At 37.9% G+C, this 27,043-nt stretch overlaps 1 protein-coding gene across 1 annotated transcript in view; it reads left to right on the top strand.

Annotated features, from left to right (window-relative positions):
* Positions 1 to 16,893, top strand: part of LOC124545267 — a 61,236-nt gene extending 44,343 nt beyond the window's left edge. The window contains exon 10 of the mRNA XM_047124148.1: positions 16,405 to 16,893. Within this exon, the coding sequence (XP_046980104.1) occupies positions 16,405 to 16,548 (144 nt within the window). The 3' untranslated portion in view covers positions 16,549 to 16,893. The remainder of the gene's footprint in view (positions 1 to 16,404) is intronic.
* Positions 16,894 to 27,043: the final 10,150 nt, after the last annotated feature.

Here is a 27,043-nt window from a genome sequence, read left to right as displayed (position 1 = left end):
GACTTCACAAGGCATTCTGTCCCTACCCCATGCAATGAATCTACACATGTTTCAGTCTATTCTTGTTAGGTCAAAATCACCTGTAAATAACATTGCATGATCTGGGTATTTCCACATGACTGACCATAGACTTTCTTTGAATAACTTCAAAACTGTCACAGTGGAATCGGATGGCTGGTAAAAACATCTAACAATTAACCTGATTTCACCTAGACCTGTTGTACACACCCAGATAACTTCACTGTCTTACTTAAATCCAGCCTCAACAGAGACAATATTTTTGTCAACTGCAGTGAACATTCCCCCTTGTATGGCATGTAACTTTTCGATATATGTTCCATGAGGCACTAAATATCTCAGAGTTTTCTATTTCAGGTTAGGTTTCACCCAGCTGTCGGTCCCAAGAATAGTTTGAGCTTGAGAAATTTCCCAGAAGGCTGTAAATTTGGAAACTTTGTTACAAATAAGAGAGGGGGGGGGGGTTGAAAAGTTTCTAACCTAACAAATAAAGAATGACAGAAATTTCATAATACCAATTTATTTCAAGTAAAAAGTCTACAATTTCAAGTCCAACCAAGCATCCACATCATCAATCACTGTATCATCATTGTCAAATCACCATCCTTTGAAGTCTCTTTTTAGGTTTGGGAAAAGAAAAAAGTCTGGTGGAGCCAAATCTGGAGAATATGGTGGATGATGTAACAGTTCAAACCTGCAGTAACACAGGGTTTCCAGTATTGTGAGGGCTTTGTGCGCCAGTGAGTTGCCCTGATGCAAAAGAACTCTGCGCGCCAACTTTCCACGCCTTTTTTTCTTTATCTCTTTTCTCAGATAGCACAGGAGGATGTAATAGTATGATGCATTGATAGTTACACCCTTTTGCAAGTAATCTGCCATAATTACCCCTTCTGCATCCCAGAAGACTGACACCATCACCTTATTGGCTGATTTCTGCACCCAGAGTTTTTTGGGATAGGGGATGAAGTGGGTTTCCATTGTTGTGAATGTTGTTTGGTCTCAGGATCAAAAAGGGGAACCCACATTTCGTCCATTGTCATATACCTTGCAAGAAAGCCTTCTTCATCCACTTCAAATTGGCATAGGATTTCTTCACAACACTGCACACACTCCCGTCTTTGATCTGCACTCAAGTCTTTTGGGACCCACTGAGATGAAACTTTCCGCATTCCCACAATATCCACAATGTCATGAGCATGTCCATGAGAGATTCCAAATGTGGTTTTACTGTGCTGCAACATTGTTCGACGATCCTGCAAACTCGTATCATGAATTGCAGTCACTGTTTCATCAGTGGCAATGGTTACAGGCCTTCCGCTCCTTGGCACGTCTTCCACACTCATTCTTCCATGTTTGAAGTTGGACACCCAGTTTTCCACTGTTGCACAAGATGGAGTACTGTCCTTAAGTGTATTCCACATGTCCTCCACAATTTCCTTGGACGTCATTCCCTTCAAATGAAGATATTCAATCACAGCACGGTTCTTAATTCTTTCGATATTGGCCATTTTGCTCACACTATGGTATATAAAGCATCCTAGTGGTAAAACTAAATAAGCTGGAGCCACAAAATTTGACTTGCATGTCCACAAAGGGTCACCATAAAAGTAAATGGTGGTGTTTGTGTGAGACATCCCTGACCTATCAAGGGGAGTCCTACAACTTTCCACCCCATAATGCCATGCCCAGAAATCTGCAGCCAAGACTGTCATAGAGTTTACAGAGGCTTTGGGTGAGACCCTCCACTCGGCTCCAAACCAGAGGACCTTATCAACTCTAGGAACAATGCTCCAATTGCAAATTCTGCTTGAACCATACACATGAGGCCAACAGCCTTCTCCATTTCCACCAGCTACCCATAAGAACTGAAGATAGCCTCAGAATCCAGGCAACAGGCATCATAGGTACCAACATGAGTCTCAACTTTCAGACAACTGCACCCTGCATGCTCGATAGCTACAGGCAAGGCCTCATCCACACAGGATTATGCACACAAAATCAGTATGGGTAACACAATAGTAGGAAAATACTAGATAAGAAACTAAGAATATGGGGGAACAATTAAAAACAGTGCAGTGAAGATACATTAAAGCCAATATTTACACACAAGAACAAAACTCACCAAATAGTATAAATATATGTATGTGCCTGTATGCTCTGTAGATGGCAGAGAGATTGCAGAAATATATGACAATATAAAGGAAATTATCTAATATATTACTGGAGATAGAAATTTGTGATGAACTGCAATTTAATAGTAGGAAACGGAAGAGAATGAAAAATAGTAGCAGAATGTGAACTGAGAGGAAGAAATGAAAGAGGAAGCCTTCTGGTAAAATTTTACACAGAGCTTAATTTAATCTTTGCTAATACTTGGTTCAAGAATCATGGACAAAAGTTGTATACGTGGAAGAGGCCTGGTGGTACTGTACAGTTTCAGGTAGATTACAAACTGATAAGGGAGTGATTTTAAAACCATATTTTAAACTGCAAAACACATCCAAGAGCAGATGCGGACTCTGTGCATAATTTATTGTTTATGAGCTGGAAAAATTGCAGAAAGGCAGAAATTTGAGACCAGGATAAGAAAGGGGGGAAAAGTGTTGAAAGGTTCAGATCAACTGAAATGGGGAAAGGTAACACTGTAGAAGACAACTGGGTGAGTTTGACAGATGGAATAGTGAAATTAGCAAAGGAATGAAAGACAAGGCCCAATTCAAAACCCACGAATAACACTTGATAGTTTGAATTTAAAACAGAAGTTATATCTGGCATTCTCCGTGGAAGCATTATAGACCCTCTACTGTTTCTAATCTAGATAAATGATTTAGGAGTCAATCTGAGCAGCCTTCTTATATTATTTGTCGATGACAATGTCATAGAGGAGGTATTGAATAGAACTGGGGAGAAGAGGAGCTTGTGGCACAACTTGACTAGAAGAAGGGATCGGTTTGTGGGACATGTTCTGAGGCATCAAGGGATCACCAATTTAGTACTGGAGGGCAGCGTGGAGGGTAAAAATCGTAGAGGTAGACCAAGAGATGAATACACTAAGCAGATTCAGAAGGACTTAGGCTGCAGTAGGTACTGGGAGATGAAGAGGCTTGCACAGGATAGACTAGCATGGAGAGCTGCATCAAACCAGTCTCAGGACTGAAGACAACAACAACAACAACAACAACATGATGTCATTTATCATCCAGTAAAATCACTGGAAGATCAAAACCAATTGCAAGTTGATTTAGACATGATATCTGCATGGTGTGAAAAGTGGCGATTGTGCCAAAAAAATGAAAAGTGTGGTGTGCTAAAAGGAATCCGTTGAATTTCTGTTAAACAATAAATCACAGGTATTTAAGGGCTGTCAATTCAACTAAATACCTAGAAATTATGAATAACTTAAATTTAAACAATTACATAGATAATGCTGTGAGAAAGACAAACCAAAGACTGCATTTTATTGGCAGAACACTTAGAAGATGTAACAGATCTGCTAAAGAGACTATCTACACTACACTTGTCTGTCCTTTGCTAGAGTACTACTGTTCAGTACTGGAGCCTCACCAGATAGGACTGACAAGGACACTGAAAAAGTTCAATGAAGGGCAGCTCATTTTGTATTATTGCAAAATAGGGGTGAGAGTGTCACAGATATGACATGCAAGTTAGGGTACAAGTCGTTAAAAATAATGTGTTTTTCTTTGCAGCAAGATCCTTTCACAGGATTTCAATCTTCAACGTTCTCCTCTGAATGTAAAAACTTTCTTTTGGTAGCCACCTACATAAGGAGAAATGATCATTCTAATAAAATAAGAGAAATTAGAGCTTGCATGGAAATATTTAAGTATTTGTTTTACCTGCACGCTGTTTGAGAGTCGAATGGTGGAGAAATAGAGTGACAGTTGTGTAGATGAATTAAGGGAAGGAGAAAATTTAAAAATATGCAGAAGGGAACACAGACATGACATGAAATTGATAGTAAGTGTAAAATAGCAGAGTGGTAATGCAAAACTATAAAAGTATGAATGGTTATGGGTAAGATACAAACTATATACAGGAAAATGAAAGAAACCTAAGGGGGGAAAACAGGAAGCTGTTTGAATATCAAGAGCCCAGACAGCAAACCAGTACTACGCAGAGAAGGAAAGGCTGAAACGTGTAAGGTATATGCAGAACAGCTGTATAAAAGAAACAATCATTAAGACTATATTATGGTATGGGAAGGGGGATCAGATAAAGAGGAGAAGGGAGTTGTGATATCTTGAGAAAAATTTGACAGAACACTGAAAGACCTAAGTCAAAACAAGGCAACTGGGGTAGTTAACATTTCTTGAGAATTATTAATATCGTTGGTAGAAGCAACCATGACAGTACTATTCCACTTGGTATGGAAAAGGTGAAGTACACCCCAAGAAAAATGAATACTCCTAACTGAAAGTAGCAGGTGGTCTCACATGTGTATTTACTGAACAATGAGTTTAATAATACATGGTTGCAAATTATTAACACAAATTATTTACAAACCAATTGAAAGACTGGTAGAAACTAACGTTGAGCAAGATCAGTTTGGATTCTGGAGAAATGTAGGGATACTTCAAACAATATTGACCCTATGACTAACCTTAGAATATAGGTTGAAGGAATGCAAACCTGCATTCATACCATTTGTAGATGTAGGAAAAGCTTGTAACAATTTTCACACTCTTTGAAATTCTGAAGGTAATAGGGATAAAATACTGGGAGCAAAACATTATGTGCAACTTGTGCCAAAACCACACTGCAGTTATATGACTTCAAGAACATGAAAGAGAAGCAAAATGGCATTTCTTTGGATTCAAATGTTGGCATGCAGTCTGAACACACTTCAGCATGGTGTCAGATGGTTTAACATTGAACTCATAGAGGCCATCAGGAGTTTTGGAGACAATCTTTTTCCAGCCAGCTTTGTCATCCTCAATTTGCCAATAGCCTGTCTGCAGTTACCTACTTGAGAAACATTTTGCTATTCTCAAGCAGTCTGGGGTGTCATCAATGCGCAGCAGTGGGTAGATAGCTGTTTTCATGACTCCTTTCAGATTGTCAGTAGTGAACACAAAAATTTCATGTGCCATCTTCCTTCACAAAGATTATAGGAGAGGACATAGGACTCTCTGAGTGTCCAGTGATGTCATCATGCAGCATCTTTTCTGCTTCCTCTCAGATTATCCATCATTCAGCCAGCAACACCCTATATGAACACTGGCTAATTGATGGGTGATCCTCAGTTTTGATACAATGTTTTACCATGGGCTGCTTGGTCTGCCTCTTCTTACCTCTGGATTTCAAACAATCCAAAGATAAGTGCAGAAAGGCAACACACGCCACCATTGTTCCTTGGTCAGGCTGGATCCTATTGGCATTTAGATAATAGCATAGTTCAATTGATCATCTAGATTGATGACTGGAACTTGTCTCATTGTTGAAAGCAGGATAACAACATCTTTAATGGCAAATAACTGCTCAGAGCAATCTTTGTTATGTGTGCTTATTGGCGTAGCTTAGTCAAACTGGAGCTCTGATGTGCCATAGTCTGGTGTCTACAAGAAGTCCCATCCGAGAATAACATTATGACTACATTCTCCTAAAACGACAAATTCAGAGGGCTGTGTTCTCTCATTGATAGCTGTTCTTCCAATACATAGTCCTGTCAGCTGGATGTCTTTCCCATCTGCAACTGTCAGCACAATCACTTCTAGTTCATGGAACATAGTCTTCTTTTTCTGGCAATGATACACATTCTACATTACAGAAAAGGAAACCTCTCAGGTTGACTGGTGTCCAGACAGGTTGGCCATTGATGGTGATGTCAGTGAGATTTCCTGACATGTTGGCAACTGTTGTGCATGGAGGAATTTCTTCTTTTGTGGTCTCACCTTCATAGATGATTGCCTCGCTTAGTTTTCCTGAACTGGGCAGCTAGGTGAGTAGCTGGTACCTCTCTACAGAGACAGAAACAGCTACAGTATGTTGGAAAGTGGCCTTGACCAGCGCACAGTGATAGGCTTCATCTCAGAGGTCAAATTTGTGCAGTTGACTGGCATGAGTAGAACTGTTGTGATAGTTGATGTCTGGCAGTGTAGTAGTCGTCAAGAATTCCTCTTCTTTTTCTACAGTACCATATAATGTGTCCATAGCATCCACAGTGGAAACCACCAGTATGTTGTCCACTGCCCCTCCAAATGTCTGTTCTGTGGCACGTTATACTTGGTGGAGGGATTGGTTGTATCTGCATTGGTAGGCAGCTGGGTTGTCATTTGATGGTTGCATCATAAGTCAGTCGGCCATGCCCATCCTTCCTGGTGTGTTACTGGAGCTTGAGATTTGTGCTCAAGATTGATACACTTCTCCTTTAACATTCTCTGTCTTTCCTGGTGTGTGAACTCCACATTCATAGTTGCTATCTCTTGCGTATTTAGTTCAACAGTTCTGGCTACCATAAAATACTGTATCTCTTCTCCTAAAAACTGTTGTATGAGAGGGGCAAGATCATGGTAGTCTTCCACAACTGCCATAGGGACCATATTCAGAAGCTGGTCATACCTCTTTTGTCTGACTCTTTACTGTTGCATTTTGTCAGTGTGTTGTTACCATGGGATGAATTCTGCTGTTGTTGGGATGACATTTACCAGAAGAACTTGATACATGTCTTCTGTTTCTCCTTAGGTGTGAGATTTTGTCATCTTCTGACTTATTTGAATCACTAAGTGGCATAGGGCCAAAACATTCCGTATGCGTGACTGTGTTGTTTCCCTGTGATGTTGGGCCCTGTTCTTCAGTTGTTCTTCCATTAAGATGACCTGCTCTGCTGATTTCCACCAAACAATTCTCTCTTTCTCTCTCTCTCTCTCTCTCTCTCTCTCTCTCTCTCTCTCGAATATGTGGCAGTTATTGAGCATCTTTACATTGTTCTCATACCATTGCTGGACTGTGCCATCCATGTAAGAGTTCACTCATGTCAGGCACATCATGTCTCCCATTTGTTGTATCTGACTACTCGGTTGAATACTTTCAGCCATTTTGCCATTCCCGGCCAGCGTCTCCTGAAAACACTGATGGATGCCCGATGTGCAGCTGGTTTATTGCTGGTTTGTTCTCTCTTGAATATACCAAAAGGCAAAGGTCCCAGGTTCAAGTCCCAGTCTAGCATGTAATTTTAATCTGCCTGGAAGTTTCAAATGAGTTCACACTCTGCTGCAGAATGAAAATTCATTCTGGATGTACTGCTTGTGTTCAGATTGCTAACCATATATGTGACGGCTTCTACATTGCCTAATTGGAGCCACAGTGATGTTGATTTTCAAGTACCTGGGATCTCCACCAAACAGAGCCATGGTGTAACCAGAATCAAATCCAAAGTGCTTACCTTATTCGAACACTACTTTCCCCCAAAACTTACCAAGGTTAGAGCAAAGTCTACAAAGAAGCCGTGGATTACTCGAGGAATAGGGGTATCTTGTAAAACAAAAAGAAAACTGTATCTGTCATTCCGAAACATTTCCAATGTTGATGCTATAGCACATTATAAGAAATACTGAAAAATATTAAAGACTGTAATATGGATGTCAAAGCAAATATATTACAAGGAAAAGATAGTCATATAAGATAACAAAATAAAGACAATATGGGATATAGTGAAGGAGGAGGCTGGTAGAACCAGACATGAAGAGGAACAAATAGCATTAAGAATAAATGATACATTGGTGACAGATGTGTATAGTGTTGCAGAACTTTTTAACAAACATTTTATAACTGTTACTGAAAAGATGGGGTTGTCAGGTTCGGTAGATGCCACTATGGATTACCTTAGACCAGACATTTCAAGTAATTTCCATAATATGAATTTGACCCTCACTACCCCAACAGAAATAATGTCCATCATAAAATCTTTAAAATCAAAAACATCTAGTGGGTATGATGAAATATCAACAAAGTTAATTAAAGAATGTGATTCTGAGCTAAGTAACATATTAAGCTATCTGTGTAACCAGTCGTTTATCAGTGGAATATTTCCTGAATGGCTGAAATATGCTGAAGTTAAGCCACTGTTTAGGAAGGGAGACAAAGAAATAGCATCAAATTTCCGTCCAATTTCACTGTTGCCAGCATTCTCAAAAAATTTCAAAAAAGTAATGTACAGTCGTCTTTATAACCATCTTATCTCAAATAACATACTGTCAAAGTCACAGTTTGGATTTCTAAAAGGTTCTGATATTGAGAAGGCTATCTACACTTACAGTGAAAATGTGCTTAATTCATTAGACAAAAAATTGCAGGCAACTGGTATATTTTGTGATCTGTCAAAGGCATTTGACTGTGTAAATCACAATATCCTTTTAAGTAAACTAGAATATTATAGTGTAACAGGAAATGCTGCAAAATGGTTCAAATCTTATATCTCTGACAGGAAACAAAGGGTGTTATTAGGAAAGAGACATGTATCAAGCTATCATGCATCATACAACTGGGAACTAATTACATGTGGGGGTCCCACAAGGTTCCATTTTGGGGCCCTTACTTTTTCTTGTGTATATCAATGATCTTTCATCAGTAACATTACCAGATGACAAGTTTGTTTTGTTTGCCGATGATACAAACATTGTAATAAATAGCCAATCAAGTGTAGTCTTAGAAAGATCAGCCAATAAAATATTTGTGGACATTAATCACTGGTTCCTAGCCAATTCTTTGTCACTAAACTTTGAAAAAACACACTACATGCAGTTCAGAACTTGTAAGGGGTGTCCCAAGAGTATATGTCTAACATACGATGACAAGAAGATAGAAGAAGTGGACAGTGTTAAATTCTTGGGATTACAGCTTGATAATAAATTCAACTGGGAGGAGCACACCACAGAACTGCTGAAGCGTCTTAACAAATCTCTGTTTGCAATGCGAATTTTGTCAGACATAGGGGATATAAAAATGAAAAAGCTGGCATACTATGCTTACTTTCATTCCATAATGTCATATGGGATTATTTTTTGGGGTAATTCATCAAGCCAAGCTAAAGTTTTCCAGGCACAAAAACGTGCAGTAAGAGTTATATGTGGTGTGAACTCAAGAACATCCTGCAGAAGCCTGTTTAGGGAACTAGGGATACTAACTACTGCTTCCCAATATATTTATTCCTTAGTGAAATTTGTCATTAAAAATATATCACTTTTTCAAACCAACAGCTCAATTCATGGAATCAATACTAGAAATAAGAATAATCTTCACAAGGATTTAAAGTCACTTAATCTTGTACAAAAAGGTGTGCATTATTCAGGAACACACATTTTCTATAACTTGCCAGCAGCCATAAAAAGCTTAACAACCAATGAAATTCAGTTTAAGAGAAGCCTAAAGGATTTTGTGGGGGCCAACTCCATCTACTCCATTGATGAATTTCTTAGTAAAACGAACTGATTTGTATATAAGTACAACATAACTTCTGCACAATTTCAGTGCAGTAATGTGTTCATTGTAAATAAGTATTACAGTAGTTGTATTACATGTTTATTACCTTATAAATAAATAAAAAACTTTTTTTGTTTTAAATTCAGTGCATTAGTATTTGTAAAATGACTCTTAGTGTTCATTAAAAAATGACGATCATTCCACTTGGGTCCTGTGCAATGGTACATTAGCTTATTTGTTTTAGTTGGAAATATTTGTCATGTATTGTTGTTTTTCTGAGATGTTCCACATCCTGGATGACCTCCTCACTACAGATCAATTGGAATGAAAGTAAATCTAATCTAATCTAATCTAAAACACAAGAATGTGAAGAACAAGACAAGCTACCACTGCCTAACAAGAGTAGTCACATGTGGCTAAGTATAAATGACAGCAGGCATTCTATAGTATATGTGATTTTTTTCCAAACATGTATGTAAAAAGCACATCAAAGTTATCTGCATGTCCTGTAAAGAGGACAACAAAGAATGAACATTTTATGCCATGTGATGTGTAAAATATTATGCCTCTGTCTTTAGAAGGTTACCTAAACTTCAAGTTCAAAAATCAGGCACTTGGGAATAAAAGACGATCAAAATAACACTGAAATCATTTTTATCCTTTAGAAGGGAAGAAAAAGTATGTTTTAAAAAATTATCTTATGGAGTGATGAATTACGTATTGTGTTCTTTGTGTTTTATGTTTGGGTCAGATAGACCCAAAGTGAGAGTTCGTGTATTAAAATATGTGAATACTTGATGCTTAAGGGAGGTTTAAGACAGTGTGTCACAATAAATAAATGAATCTGATATAATCTAAACAAACCAATTTATTTTATGGCATATAATATACAAATATAACCACAATAAAATTTAACAAATTTGCACATGTATATGTCTACTGTACAAGGACTCAATTACAGAAGCTGCAGAATTCTGCAATTTTTTATTAACCTATGCAAATTTTAAAAAATTATTTGCAGTTTGAATCAAAATTTATTTCAATCATAACCTCTGACTCAGTCAGCTCTACCCTGATGCTGTTTCTCTGTTTAGTCCATTTATTGTCCATAAGAGAAAAAGCTCTTTCTGTGAGAGCATGTGATCCTGCGGCTATTGGTACAAAGCCTCTCATTTTACTGTGCTGTAGCACATCAATTTCTTTGTGTTTTAAAATTTTAATCCTACTTTCTTCTGTACCTGTTTTCTCCATATTCACAGCTGCTGATCGGTATGAGGAGAGCACTTCCAAAGTTTGCCAATGCTGGACAAGAAACAAATGACATTCCCATTCTCATGACCCCTCAAAACGCGTAGAGATGTCATTCTTTCGCCACTTCTCACATTCCATTGAGCCAGACAACTTCTTTCTCCAAAAACACAAACAGAAAAAAGACTGTATGTAGACGATAATATCGATTATTATTCTAAAACTTTTCGAGATCTGTCAATCGGGGAAATTGAACTATCGATAGTACTTCATGGGATTAATCTTTATAACAGTGATCACTGACAAAATATATGGGAGAAACAGTCAGTCAGTAAGCGAGTCTGCAGGTTTATTTTTAAAAAAAAGAGAGAGAGAGAGAGAGAGAGAGAGAGAGAGAGAGAGAGAGAGAGAGAGAGAGAGAGAGAGAGAGAGGCTATAATGCAGGAGATCCTGGGAAATACAGGAGAGTTGATCACCCTACTAAAATCAGACTAAATGTATATAGTACATCTGTAATGTTTATTTCTCATATAAGATGACAGATGTGACTTAAAAAGCTAAAAAGAGAATATGAACTGAAAATTTTAATTTGAGCTCTGCAAAGGCTCGTGGCAGAAAATTACCTTTATTATGCAATATTGTAGTTGGACATGTTAAAAACATGGCAAGTTTAGCTGTTTTATGGCAATTATCGTATCTGTCCTTATGGGCATGTTGATGAATACAAAGACAGTCATTAACTGATCTGCCTCATGCTAAATATCAGACGGACATTTTAAAAAAGTAAAATATAGGGACGTCACTGTGAGAATAAAGTTGGAAAATAATTCAGGGTTGCCACAAGTTCTGGAAATCAGGGAACTTCAAATGTGTCAGAGAAATTTAAAAAAAAAAAAAATCTCGTTTTTGTCTCAGTAGATGAAATATTTCGTTTACTGAGATGTCATGCATTCTTGATGGCTGGGTGCAGGTGAGTGTGTGTGCTGCTTTCCTACTCCCTCATTCTTACTGCTTTTCCCCTTTCTACCACTCACCTCAGCTTGCAGTCAGTGCTGCCACCACTGTTGCCACCTAGCTGAGCAGCTGCTGATCAGAGGCAGGGAGGCATGAGCAGTGGGTTGTTTCAATCTGATTCTCAGAGACAGTTGATGCAGTGGCTGGAGATGGCAGTCATGTGTGCATGAGATGTGTGTGAGTGATTGTGTAAATATGTGTGTGCTCTCATTTTCTGGCAACCTCTTTGCCTTTACATATGTTTACCTGTGTCTGTATATGTATGGATGTGTGTGTGTGTGTGTGTGTGTGTGTGTGTGTGTGTGTGTGTGTGTGTGTGTACCTGTCATTTTTTCCCCCTAAGGTAAGTCTTTCCGCTCCCAGGATTGGAATGACTCTTTACACTCTCCCTTAAAACCCACATCCTTTCGTCTTTCCCTCTCCTTCCCTCTTTCTTGATGAAGCAACCTTGGGTTGCGAAAGCTTGAAATTTGTGTGTGTGTTTGTGTGTTTTTTATTGTGTCTATCTACCAGTGCTTTCTTGTTTGGTAAGTCACAGCATCTTTGTTTTTTATATATATTTTTCCCACATGGAATGTTTCCTTCTATTATATTCATATATATACACTGTGTGATAAATAAGTGAAGCGCTCAGTAGACATGGTCAAATGTCAATGTAACTTCATACACATACACACCATCAGTGGGTATGTAAATGATTAGTCACAATTCTCTGACAGGTACAATGGCCACAAGAGTGCATGAGTGCTGTTCATGTTTAGTGTTGGTATCGGGTGTGCTAAAGCGCATGAGGAAGATGAACAATCTAATAGTCATGGTTTTTTTTTTAGATTAGGTTCCTCCCCATGGGAAACAAACTGTGGGCCTGAAAAATTACCAGTTCATGTCACTGATGTGGTTGTGCCAACTGTAAAAATTGTTAGTTCGTCTAAACAGGTCATTTCAAAGGATTTAAATATGCTTAATCTCATGTTAGTAAATTGTCAAAGTGTCTGTAGCAAGATCCCCGAGTTACTCTCCGAAATAAACAGTAGCAATGCCAATGTTGTATTAGGTACCGAAAGCTGGTTGAAACCAGGCATAAAAAGCAGTGACATTTTAAACTCTGGTTGGACAAGGTTTAGGAAGGATAGGACTGATGCTATGGGAGGTGGTGTGTTCATTGCAGTTAAAAGCTGTTTAAACACAGTTGAGGTCGATACTGGGTCAGACTGTGAAATAGTCTGGATAAAGCTGTCAATCAGACAAGGATTGACCATTGTATTAGGCTGTTTTTATAGACCGCCAGCATCCGCAACAAATGTCGCAGAACGTTTCAGGGAAAGTCTTGAGTACATAGGAAATAAATATCCAAATTATCCGTTAGTTATAGGTGAAGACTTTAACTGGCATCCATTGACTGGGAAAATTACATGTTTATCACAGGGGGCAGAAGCAAAGATTTGTGTGAGGTTATTCTAGGAGCACTCTCAACATACAACCTTGAGCAATTGGATAGAAAACCAACTCGAGATAGGAACACATTAGATATCTTTGCAACAAACAGACCCGATCTTTTTGAGGAAGTTAATCTAGAAGAAGGTATTAGCGACCATAATGTCATTGTGGCTTCTATGTCAGTGGAAGTTGCAAAATAACCAAAGAAACAGCATTAAGTGTCATTAATGAATATCTTCGTAGTCAGCTCCAAGCATCCACCGTGGGAACAAAGACATTGAGCATCTTTGGTCGGAGTTTAAAGGTATTGTCCATCATGTGCTAGAGAAGTATGTGCCTAGCAAAAGTATTGGGGGGGGGGGGGGGGGGGAGGATCCACCTTGGTACAACAAACATATTAGGAAGTTGCTGAGAAAGCAGAGAATTTTGCACAGTCATTTTAAACGTAGTCACTGCCCCGCTGACAAACAGAAATTATGCAAAATGAAAGCAGCTGTCAGAAGGAAAATGAGAGATTCTTTTAACGAATTTGAAAGCAATATTTTATATGCAGATTCTAAAAATAACCGCAAAAAATTTTGGTCGTATGTAAAATCTACGAACGCTACAAATAATTCCATACCTTCTATTGTTGACAGTACGGGTAATGTAACTGATGATGATAAACAGAAGGCCAAAATTCAAAACCTAGCTTTCAAAAACTTGTTTACGGCAGAGGACTGCAGCACCATTCCCCCTTTCAATTCTCGAGCAAACGCAAGGATGGATGTCATAGTGTTTAGTGTATCTGCAATTGTAAAACATTTAAGATCCTTAGACACCAGGAAGGCATCTGGCCCTGACAGTATCCCCATAAGATTATATGTTGACTATGCTACAAATATAGCACCATTCTTATCCATCATCTATCAGAGACCATTGGAACAGCAGAAAGTTTCACAGGACTGGAAGGAGGCCCAGGTCATAGCAATCTATAAAAAGGGTAGAAAATGGGATGCACAAAATTACTTGCCAATTTCACTGACATCAATTTGTTGTAGAATCATGGAACATATTTTGTGTTCAGACATAATGACCTTTCTAGACTCTGAGAAGCTCATCTGCAGAAACCAGCATGGCTTTAGGAAACAGCATTCATGCGAGACACAGCTGGCCCTCTTTGTACATGATATACAACAGGCTCTAGATACCGGCTCCCAGGTTTATGCCATATTTCTTGACTTTCGAAAGACTGTCGACTCAGTTCTGCACTGTCGCTTGCTCCAAAAAGTGCACGCTTACGGTCTATCCAATGACATATGCGGTTGGATAGAAAGTTTTCTAACAATCCTGAACGGGGTGACTTCAACAGAAACAAGCAGTCAGTGTGGTCCCTATATCTCTTCTCTCTCCAGTTAGTCATTCTGTCTGTCATCTGTGCCCGTCATCTCTCTCCTGCTGACACATTGCTCTGTCCTAGATTCACAACCTAGAAACCGTGCTCGTGGCACCTCTGCTGTTGCTCTGCCTGTCCTGGAAGTCAGTTCATTGTGAGGTATCTCTTGCTTCTTCTTAATCAGACTAACTGCGGGTCCTCAGGACTTACTAAGGACAAAGCTGCTATCATGATTGATCAGCGGTTACCTTAATTGAATTATGATAAAATTCTTTAATGATGTAGTTCCAGAAGTTAGTAATGCATTCTGAGTCATTCCGATAGGCATTGTTCCAGGACTGTTTCTAGGGTCTTGCAATCTGATGTGTTGTTGGTGTTCTCAGCAACAATCTTCAACAATAAGTACCATCTGACCTATATAAATCTTGCCATGTTGGCAGGGTATGCTATACACCCCAGATTTACATAGTTTGAAGTTGTCTTTGACACTACCAAGTGCTGTTTGTGTTTTAGCTGGTGGGCATAAGACCATCTTCACTTGGTGTTTCAGGATAGTACATCCTATCTTTCCAGGTATGCACTACAAAAAGAATAAATGCATTGGCCACACCCTCCTTATGAAAGAGACAAGTTGAATGATACCTCGTACATCTCAGTTTCATACACAAGAACATCAATTTTAGCATGGAAGTCAAAGTGGATGGAGTGCTCTGCTTTCCGAATGCAACCTATATGTACTTGTGGACAGCTGCCATCACCCATTGCAGAGGAATGATATGCTCAAAACATTGGTATGTAGGGCTTGCACCCTCTCTAACAGTGAAAGTCTCCACCAAGAACTTAAACATCAGAGAATGGTGTTTCAGCAGAACGGCTACAAGGAGTGGCAAATTCAGAGAGTCTATGTCCTACACCCACTATACGGCAGGCAGAAACAGAAGAGGACCCTTGGAAGGAGATGCCCAGTGCATTTATTCCTTTTTTTGGGCATTAATTGCAAATATAATGTGAGTTCTCTGAGAACATTAAGTGAAGACACTCTTCTGCCCACCAGTTAAAACACAGGCACTGCTTGGTTATGTCAAAAAAAGACCTAGGACTACAGTCGTACTCAAATTTTGACAGTCATCTAACTTATGGGATTGTGTCATTAAAGAAACTACTGGAATCTGATTAAGAGAAGTGCTGGTCAATTGTAATTGCAGCTACATCCTTAGTAAGGCCTGGAACCCCAAATTAGTGTGGTTATAAAAAGGAAGGAGATACTCCAAAATAAATTGATTTCTGGGACAGGTGGAGGAATAGCAGTGGTGCCAGCATCACATGTACATTGGCGTGGATGTAGGATACAACAGTGTATATTGGTGGGAGGAATGGTGCAGAAGATTCTCAGCAGGGACAGGAGATACAACAGCAGATCTGAGTAAAGGGGCTGGCCCCAAGTGGTCAGATAATCAGCACACCTGAAGACGGCAATGTGGTCACTTGCCAAAATATTGTACCTGTTGGACATTGACAGCTGATCTTTCAGCCGTGAACTATTTCATCATGAAGTGTGCCAGGATAAGCCGAAGAGTCAGCTGCTAGAATTTTTTTACAGTGTGGCTATAACTAAACAAGCCCACCTGTGTATCTGCATGTGCTATTGTCATACACGTGAATTTACCATGATTTTTTTATTTCGGTGTTTTTTACATATTCATAATGTAATTACAATTAGTGTCTGCAGTACAAACATGGCTGTTGCACATGCTGAGAGATTTAGTTTTCAGTTAATGAAATACACAAAGTTTTTGTAGCAGAGTGGACTGAAACTGAAAATGTAAAAGAGAGAGAGGTAGCACCATGGGTTGCATTTTGGTGTTTTGTTATAGGTTCTACAAAGTGGGTGTACAGGTGCAAGAAACTCCTTACGTGCTGCACTCTCTCTGCACTTGGATGCTGCTGGTGATGGTGATTGTAATTCCAGTGGTAATGGAAACAGCTGCTGTTCAACACAGAAATCCAAGTTTCAGTGAATGATGTTGGTACTGTTAATTAGTCATATGACTCTGTGTCCAGCACATGTAGATGACCATTTTGTAACTGTGTCAAGCTGGATTCGAAAGATTTTTTATATGTGGAGAGAGAAAAGAAATATCAGTGACATGCCATATTATTTAAGATTAAGGTATGAGAAAGAACTCGAATAAACTCGCAGCAGGATTTTTGTTATTCATGTCTCACATCCAGCATGTTCATAGCTTCAGTGCTGATATTTCTGGTATTGCAATTGTGATCTCAGTACTAGCACACAGGTGACCAAGGTGAAAACAGTGCTGCTACCGATTTAAGCCAGAAGCTAAGACAGTACCCTAATAGTATTTCACACAATGATGACCATGAGTTTAATGTCTTAATGTATATATTTCTGGCACATTTCTCATTTCACATGACCAGGTTATTGTTTCATAAATTACTTACACAGTGTATGTGCTTCACAAACTAATTTATTCTTCATTTGCAGAATATGTTTCATGACCATACTGCATAAGAGAAACCTATAATGGTGGTACAAAGGAAATAATAGAGGCTTACATCAAGAATCAAAAGTGTTAGCAATTTTTTTCATAAAGAGAAGTGTAATAGTCACAACAGTGCTGTTTGACTTCATTTCTGGTATACTTTTCGCACATTCATGTTTCTTCATATTTTTAACAGAACAGAAGGGAGACAGCATTTTAATGAATATTTTTATCAGTTGCATTTCATGAAACATATTACAGCATCATGTATATTACAACTCTATATCGTTATTTTTTCCTCTGCATTATTTGTAGTTTACCAGAACCAAGTTATTTGTGTAGTTATTATTTTATTGGCATCTTCAACATTTCTCTGGCAAAAATTATTGAATTCAGCCTCTTTGCATGTATTACATCCTATTCCTTCTCACTTTCCTACTACTTGTTCCCCTTGTTTACCTTTTTCCACATCATCTGCAAGTGAGCAGATAAAAAAAAAAGAAGTAGTGTAATGTAATCTTTAGTGCAAGAACTGTTAGTTCGTGAACACCTACCACAGCACCAAGGCTGTGATAAACTGTCTGTATTAAGCAATTTATTTTTGGGCAATTTGGGTGCATGATACACTTACAGACAGATAAAATAATTAATGCTATTGTAGGATTGTTCAAGAAGAGAATTTTTTTTTTTTGATAGATCTGTGCCTCTTAGTTACTGTACAAACTTCTGAAAGACATTTCTGTTGCCACAGATTTTAATTGAGCTTTATATAACTGATTAAGATTGAACTAGTCATTGTGCCAAATTTAAATCAGAATTCTAGTCTTGAGAATGTCTCAGTTAAATGTGGCAGTATCAATGTATCTATCATTATTTGCTTCCTTTTTCTGAACCAGTTTCTTTGTAGTATCATTTACCGCAGACTACATTTTGGAAACTAAGAGAGATTTTAAATTACTAGCAAAGGACTAATTCATTTATTCAGAGTGAAGTAAACAAATGTTAAGACATTGGAGTTTCAACCCAGAGGAAGGCAGTTCAAATCCCCATTTGCCCTTCCATATTTAGGTTTCCTGGGGATTTTCCTAAATTGCATAAGACAAATTCAAGAATGTTCCCCTCGAAAAGGGAAGGTCAGTCTCTTCTCCCATTCAAGCTTGTACTCCATCTGTGCTTGCAACAGGATACTAAGCCCTAATTTTGCTTCCTTCCTCATTGTATTACTTGGTGACTCTTTTCTTCATTGTAGATCAGATATTAAAATTCTTGTTTGTGGGTGGTTAAGCAGACTAAATTACTATAGTTCACTCACAATGTCATGAATTCAAAGGGCAATAGTGTATTATAAGATCCATGAAGAGATTATGCTGTGATAATATAGGTGTACATCTCACCACCATAGGGCAAAAGTCAGCTGATGAGCAGTGAGCAAGCATTGTCAAGAAACCCAAATGCAACCTTCTATTTGACCTATTCTATTTCTTTGTGATTCCATATATTTACATCCCAGATATTATTCCCATATTTGAAGCATTAGTAAAATATTTGCACATTTTCTGATTTTATCTTTTGGTGTTCCAGATGATCATAACTACTTAACAACCATTGTTGTTAATTACTGTAATCAGAAATAAAAAGAATGAACTTGTACTCCTGTAGAGCTACACAGTTAAAAAGAGTATAACTTTGCTATCATCACTAAAATCATACTAAGAGATAAATGTTGTATACAGTGCATTTAACATCTTACTATTTAATTAGGGAGAGAATGTAGTACTATTTCTGTGCATTTGGTACATATGTGGAGCAAAGGAGAATATTTAATTCATCTTTTTTACAGAAATGCCATAAAAAACCATGTGAGTGAGTCATCAGTTCATAATAGCTATTCAGACTTTAGAGAGAGCGTCAGAAATACAATGCATTTAGGACAGTAAGCAATGGAAAGAAGGTTGCTAATGCTGTTTACTGTCCTCCTACATGTGTGATACTTTTGACACCAGTTGTCATAGAAATGGATGCTTGTTAAAGTATCATAACTTTCGCCTTTTGATTTGCAATTAGGAAACTGACATATTTTCCATTTATTCTGCTTACTATTGGTTTTTTCCATGACATGGAGTTGATAAACTCTCTGTTTCCATCTTGTACTCCATAAAATTAACTATAATAGCTAACATTTCAGGTAATCAGTGTGATACAACTTTGTTGAAGGTTTTTTTAATGAATGTTAGACAGTGGTACCCTTCATGAAGAAGATGATTTAACTCTGTTTCCTATATTAATTGATTGGTACTACTTATAACAATTCATTTAGCGTGCAATGAATTATGTCTCCATAACTGTTCTTTATTGCTTGTTACAGCTTCAGGTTAGCTCACACTAAGGTCTCAGTGATTGTAATGGAAGAAAACTCTTCCCAATACCACATTTTTGCTTTACTCTGAAATGCTGGAAAGTTGTGTGCTACTTGTGTACAGCTTGTGAAAGTTGTGTTCCATATGTTCCAAAATTTTCACTTGTGTTTAAGTGCTTGAAGGAGAAGTGTAAACCAACATGGAATTGGTTGATGTGTGTGAAAAAGCACTCAAAATATTCTAAAAATCTTTGTATTGTGCCACAGTAGTGGCAACTAATGTAAGAAGAAATTCACAGTCGTATTCACATCTGTAATTTAAAGGAGAGTGCTTAATACATCCACTAACTGACATACTTTTCTAATTTTTTTGTTCTTGTTTAATAGTGTGTTGGCATACTTTTTTCATATTATAGTTTTAAGACTCTTATAGAACATAGTTATCAGATTTACAGGAAATGTCAGAACAATTATTTTAAAGACAGTATTATGAAAGGGACAGTGTGTTACTCACCATATAGAGGAGATATGCACAATAAAAAGGCTGAAACTTCCTAGCAGATTAAAACTGTGTGCCAAACTGACAATCGAACTCAGGACCTTTGTCTTTCGTAGGCAAGTGCTCAGTAGAAGGCAAAGCACCCGAGTTCGAGTCTCAGTCTCGCTCACAGTTTTAATCTGCCAGAAAGTTTCATATCAGTGTACACTCTGCTGCAGAGTGAAGATTTCATTCTGGAAACATCCCCCAGGCAGACGAGGTACTGGCAGAATTAAAGCTGTGGGGACAGGGTGCGCGTCGTGCTTGTGTAGCTCTGTCAGTAGATTTGAGGGGAGAGGTTGGGGTGGGGAAGGAGAGAAGTGGAGGAGGGGGAAAAGACTAGTGGGTGTGTTGGAGGAATAGAAAGAAGGTCGTTTAGTGTTGGAGTGAAAGCAAAGGAGGGGATAGGTGAGTGAAGGACAGTGACTAGTGTTGTGCAGCATGTTCAGCAGTTGGGTGGTCCAGCTGTCACATGGCCCTAGTTTGTCAGTGGCCATTAGTGCGGACAGACAGCTTGTTGGTTGTCATGCCCATGTGGAAAGCAATGCAGTGATTGCAGCTTAGTTTGTAGGTCAGATGACTGCTGTCATAGGTAACACTGCCTTTGATGGGATAGATGATGCCTGTGACCAGCCAGGAGGAGGTGATGATAGGAGGGTGTATGGGACAGATACTGCATCTAGATCTGTTGCGTATGAGCCATGAAACAAGGAGTTGGGAGCAGGGGTGGAGCAGATATCGACTAGGATATTGGGTACATTGGGTGGACAGTGGTTTTGTTCTTGTGTGGGAGGAGTGGAGATGATAGTGGGTTGGGTATTCCTCATTTCAGGGCACGATGAGAAGTAGTCAAAACATGGTGGAAAATATCATTCAGTTGCCCCAGTCATGGGTGGTACTGAGTCATGAGGGGAGCGTTTTTGTAGCTAGACAGTGGGAATGTGGTAGGTGGTAAGGGATTGGAGAGACAAGGCATGGGAGATCTGTATCTGTACAAAGTTGAGAGGGTAATTTCTGTTTGTGAAGGCCTCAGTGAGATACTTAGTGTATTTGGTGAGGGGCTGCTCATCATTACAGATGCAGTGGCCATTGGTTGCTAGGATATATGGCAGGGAGTTCTTGGTATAGAATGGATGGCAGGTGTCAAAGTGGGGGTATTGCTGATGGTTGGTAGGTTTGATATGGACGGAGATACTGACATAGCTATCTTTCGTTGTGCCTGTCTGCAACTCAGTCTCCTCTGTAAGGTCAGTAGCAGTCTGTCCATTTCATAAAATTGTTGTTATTCCATCCTGGATTGCATTGTTCACTTATGTTAAAGGGTGTATAAACAAAGCTTTTATTGTATTTACAGTTTTCAAGAAGGATGTTAGAAACTGTGAATAACTGTAGAGTCCAATTGAGACGCATAGGTTTTTAGAGTTGATTTCAAGTGTGTATTGCATTATTAGTTAGAAATATACAAATAGTGACTGCTGGAAAGGAGAACACAGCCTTATCCAAGCTTAATTGGTCGTTACTAACTAATGCCATCTGAGTGAAAATAAGACACCTGTAATCATGAAAATGTTGTTGTAAGTTGCACCATTGAAAAATATCACCATGTGTCTTTTGATATAGAGGGAATAATTCAGCAAATATGTTATACTTGAATTAGTCACAAAATTAAAAATATTCCATATCATATTTGTGGCACCATTCAGTGATCACAGTTCACAAGGTATTTAATTTTAAAATGCAATCCAAATTTCATAATTTTCAAATAAAAGTTACTGGTTTCAAATTCAAAAGTCATACACATACTTGTTACTGGTGCCATTAGGTAAGACATTGCTTTATCAAGGCACAAAGAAATTAAAGAAGTTTGCTGCCAGTGGGCATTGATTTATAGCAATGGGGTATATGGAAAGTTGGTGCTGGACCAGGATTTGAACTCAAGTCCCCCGCTACTAGGCAGATGCACTGACCATTGTGCCAACTGGGCACATGTATCACAACAACAACATGGGCTACCCTATCACACCTCCTGTCAGACCCAAATTCTCAATTTATACCACACACTACTGATGTGGTTCTCCTCCTCATTAGTCTCATTACTTGCAGCATCTTGCCAATTTCCCCAAGAGTCTGAGCCTCGTGTGCGTCTGCACTGAAGAGTTCATTGGCTTAATTATACATGTGGTGTCCATTCTTTCAGATATGACACCACAAATATAATGCATTATGTATTTACCATTGGAATGTCTCCTGTACCCAGGCACTGCTGCAACAAATGGAAGTAATACTAATGTGGGAAGTATTTATATCCAGATCAGCATGTGCAAGCTACAATAAATGGAAGCTACATTTACTGGTTCACAGGACTCAAATTTAAATTATAATCTGTACTTTCTTAGTTGTTCTGTTTTTCTTTTTTTCTATTTGTGTTTTCTCAGACTATCCTGTGCTATGCTACACACACACACACGCACACACACACACACACACACACCATGCTAATGGTTTTCACTCCCTAGATAGAAAAAATTTTTACATCATTTCATATGTCTGCATAGTGCTTTCTAGTCTTTTGCTGGTAATCAGCAACATATCAATTAGTTTGTAGCAAAACAACTTACTCCTGTTACCATTTGGTGTTTCCGGCTCCTTTTTATGCAAGATACTGCATTTTGAGAGGTGATACAGCAGAGCATTTTCTGTGTTTTTGTGTATTGTTGAACTTAACTATGTATTAATGCACAATAGTGTTGTGGATTCAGATTGTGTTTATAATCCATTATGTGTTTCAAATGATAAATTATTGATCTCGATGAAACAGGCAATTTTCAGCTACATGTGCATATGTTAGCTGTGAACTGCTGGCAACCATCACTTGGTTAGTAATAGGTCCTGTTGTTTGTGATCTGTATAAGCAGAGGACTCTCTAAACTAAAACTGCAATAAGTAAACATAGAAACAACTTCTAGTTACCAAGTGGCAGCAGAGAAAGTAGCAAGCACAGAAATGACACATATGCAAACTTTCACAACCAAAGGCTACATCATCCAAGAAAACAAAGTAATTGGTGGGAGGAAATGAGACCATTCAGGATTTTTGCTCAGATTTCTCTCATGTTCCTTTCCTTCCTCTCCCCCTGCACTTACAGCACTTGGCAATGTTCCTATCAAATTTATGAATAGTTTAGTTTCATCTAACCCATTCATCTTTTTTTGTTCGCTGTTGTAAGCTTCAGTACTGAAAGCTAGAGTTTATCAACCCATTTTGTTTATTGTTTTATGGCATGTTTATTCTATGTAAAAGACTGTTGTTTTTTTTTAGTATAAGAGTAAAATAGACAGGGTCCTCATTGTCTTTTGTGTATTTATTATGAAATGTAGTAAATACTCTGCTAATATTCATTATAAAGTCTTGAGCGGGGGGGGGGGGGGGGGGGGGGGTGTATATTTAGGACATGATAAGGCTTTCAATATTATTTATTCACGAGGTTCTCAACAAATATGCCAGTTCCTATTATTTAATTGACAAGATAAACAAATGTTTCATTTCTTTCACTGCAAACTTCACTCTAATCAAATGTACTAATTTTCATCGTATATTGTGTCTTATACTTGAAAAAACATTTGTTCTGTTCAAAGTAACAGTAAAAACTGTTAGAATTATGGGATTGTCAGCTTTTGCATGCGTCACAAATAAAGTGAAATACATTGTTGACTTCATCTGACTGTAGGTAATGACTGATTGTTAACTTGGTATTAAGTCTGAGACTGAGTAATGTAATATTAAACGATGTTTCCACTCACTAGAGATTCCAAAAAGTGATCAAAATTATTGTGATTCATGTGCTTTTGTTATGCCATCTTCAAAGAGCCTTGCCTTGTATAATGGCACATATAGTGCCAAAAAATTTTAAGCATTTGTAGAAAGTAACCTCTTTTACATGCTGCTGCTGTATCTAAGAATTTTGAGCTCGTGAAAAAGTTACCAAAACGAAAATGCAATCTGGTAGATGTTGCACGTACATAATAAATCAAACAATTGGATCTAGTCAGTCTTTGTTTCCATTCAAGTATTGTTCAAAGAAAGCATGTTACCTTCATTTGGTTGTGTTCGAGTGTTACACTCTTTTCTACACATTACATGTAACCAGCTAAACTTTCATTTGCTCTAAATGATTAGTTTTGTGAATTACCGTATGGTCCGGTAACTACCACCTCCAATTTCAAATGAGCAAGAATACAGTTCTTGCAATAATTTGGCTTCATACAGTTATGTATTCAGTCTTTTATTTGTTTTGTTTTTTTGTGTTGGTAAACATGTGATGTGTCAGTCTCACAGTCACTTGCAAAAGGATGTGTCTCCAATGTAAGTTGGACATAGAGGGCCATTGGAAATGAAACTTTTACTTCGAACAAAAATGAGGGTTGCAACCATATAATTTACAGCTGATGGATGGAATGTTCATAGACACATGACAGCTTACAACTATGCAATCAATGCGATGTATGTAAATCGTTGTTATCCCTCTTGTTTTTTGATTCCATCTTGGAATTTCCATTATTATAATAAATGTTATACTTTTATTGATGAATGGCATTATTGCTCTGTAGCCCATGGCAATTTAAGTTGTTGCAGGGTATAGCACTGTTCTCATTTACAAAAATTTTATGGAATATAGTTGTCATCAGTGCCTTTTGGAGAATCATTGTTTTGGAGTGGTGATGTTGTCTGTGTGCTTTGTCTCCATTGAAGTACTATCAATTCAAGTACTTAATTTATTTGTAAATATACATTTCCATTGTTATATTACTTAAGAGTGAGTTCCTTCACACAGATATTTCAGTGCTGTGATAATGTTAAAATGAGTAAATTCTTTAAAACTGAAGGTTCATTTCAAACTGGCATAAAATATTTGATATTAATATGCTGTACAGTCATTTTCAGGAATATGACTTGTTGTTTGAAATGTTAAAGATTTCTTGTAATTTCTGTAGTGTTTGGTATATGATTTGGTGGCTTAGTACACCATTTTTTCAAGGATAATTCCCATGTACAGCTCTCTCTTTCAGGGGTTATGTTGGATTAAAGTTTAGCCCCTTCTTTATGTATCAGAGGGCAAGTTACTGATTTTATAAACTTGAATAATGAGAGGTTATTGTTTGTTAAACACAGCAGCGTGTGTTGCAAGCAAGTGGTAGCATAAAAGATGTTTGCTAATGGCATACGATTGGAGACGACTGTATTTATAAACAAACATACAAAGCTACTTAACAGTTTTGCCAAGATCCATTCAAACTTATAAGATGGATGAAAATAGTACTATACAGCACAGTAATATTTCGAATAACATAATTATGTTGTCCATATCTACATTATACAAGGCATTTGTACATGAAGCAATGAATTATTTGCATGTACTGGGGTTAAGTACATTAATATTGTATATTAAGTTACTAAAGTTATGTAAAATGGCAAGTCATGTGCTAAGCAGTGCTCACCACCATTGTTTTGCTTTTCTTCATATTATTGAGGATTAATTCAGATGATTGATTGAACATTGGTTTCCAGTAAATTATTTCTCAGAAAAATTAAAACAACTGACTCATCAACCCATTTCTAAAAGTATTATTACAGAGAGTTGTCCCACCAGTACTGTCAGTTCAGTCAAGATAAAGTGTGGATGTCATGACTTCCAAGATTAGACATGAGTTTTATTTTTAATTTCAGAGTTCTGACAGAAATGAATCGAGTTGGAGAAAATGGGAAGGAGTATTTTGGAAGTAATCACAGGTGACTGAGGATGAAGCATATTGGATCTTGTGAGGAGAAGGGTTTAGAACTATGTTGCTTTGGGTATTACACCAGAATTGACACTTGGGCAGTAGAACGTGGAGGTGCAAAATGGACTCACCACATGCCACATCCCGCATGGAACACATACTGAATCTTACATTTCATTCGAAATTCGTTAACTATTCTTTCTGTATGCAAATATGGAACTAGCATCAGGGCGATCTGGATATGCTGCATTATGTTTTCATTTCAGTTTTATTTACAGCAAAACAATTTATTAAGAACTGTATGGACAGTTTACAAAAATTCATTAATTGATAACAGTATTGAATTTTTGAACTGGGGGAAACTTTCTTGTAGCTGGATTTAGATGAACACAGTATGGGTTTTAAATTTCAGGACTGTATTATACTTCCGTCTTTCTAAACCACTAATATGAAATAATACAAGTAAAATATGACGTGTAATTATCTGCTGACGAGTCAAAAGTTTTACAAAATTCTTTCTTGTTTCTGACTTTATGCTTGTTAATTTATGTGAGAAAACTTATTTGTTTGGAAGATGGAAAATTAGTGATAGAAAATAAACTACCTTAGTATTGCAGCAGTTATATTGCAAACAGAAATAGGGTTTTATTTTTTGTGATAGGGGTGAAGTTCCTGAGGTGGACTTCATTTGGACCTAGTTGCTGATGATAGCCTTTCTAATCACTAGTCAAAACTTAAAGAAATTTGATTTTCCTATGCCGGTGCTTAAACTGCACATTCCAAACAATCAGCTGAATCTGACTGTGATCATTTTTGCAGTGACAATGGAAAAAAACTACTGAACTCACTCTCATTGCTACCACAGATGCTTAAAGTGAAATTTAACGACATGATCATGTCCTCTACTGGTTTTTCTAAAATAGCTCCATTCTGTCAAGCTACACATCATTTGGTTGCTGGCTTTCTTCCAGTCTTTAAAAGTCACTTTCCAAAACAGTCATTGGTGAGTATTATTGTTGTTGTCGTCGTCGTCATCGTCTTCAGTCCAGAGACTGGTTTGATGCAGCTCTCCATGTTACTCTATCCTGTGCAAGCTTCTTCATCTCCCAATACCTACTGCAACCTAATTGTTGTTGTTATTTCTGACAAAATAACATTTAATTTGGGTGCATATTGGTTCCATTGGATTGAAATGTCAATGACAAGATGGCAGCCCAATGACTCTATGCCCATGTGTTTCTGCCAGTGCATTGATTTCATACCTGGGGAACTGAGATTTATGGAGAAATACTAGTCGCGCAAGCTCCATCGTTTAAAGATTGTCCCTTACGTCAGCAA

This window comes from Schistocerca americana, chromosome 8, assembly GCF_021461395.2.
Source record: "Schistocerca americana isolate TAMUIC-IGC-003095 chromosome 8, iqSchAmer2.1, whole genome shotgun sequence".
NCBI lineage: Eukaryota > Metazoa > Arthropoda > Insecta > Orthoptera > Acrididae > Schistocerca > Schistocerca americana.
The sequence above is the reverse complement of the archived record's forward strand: the minus strand, read 5'-3'. Positions and strand labels throughout refer to the sequence as shown.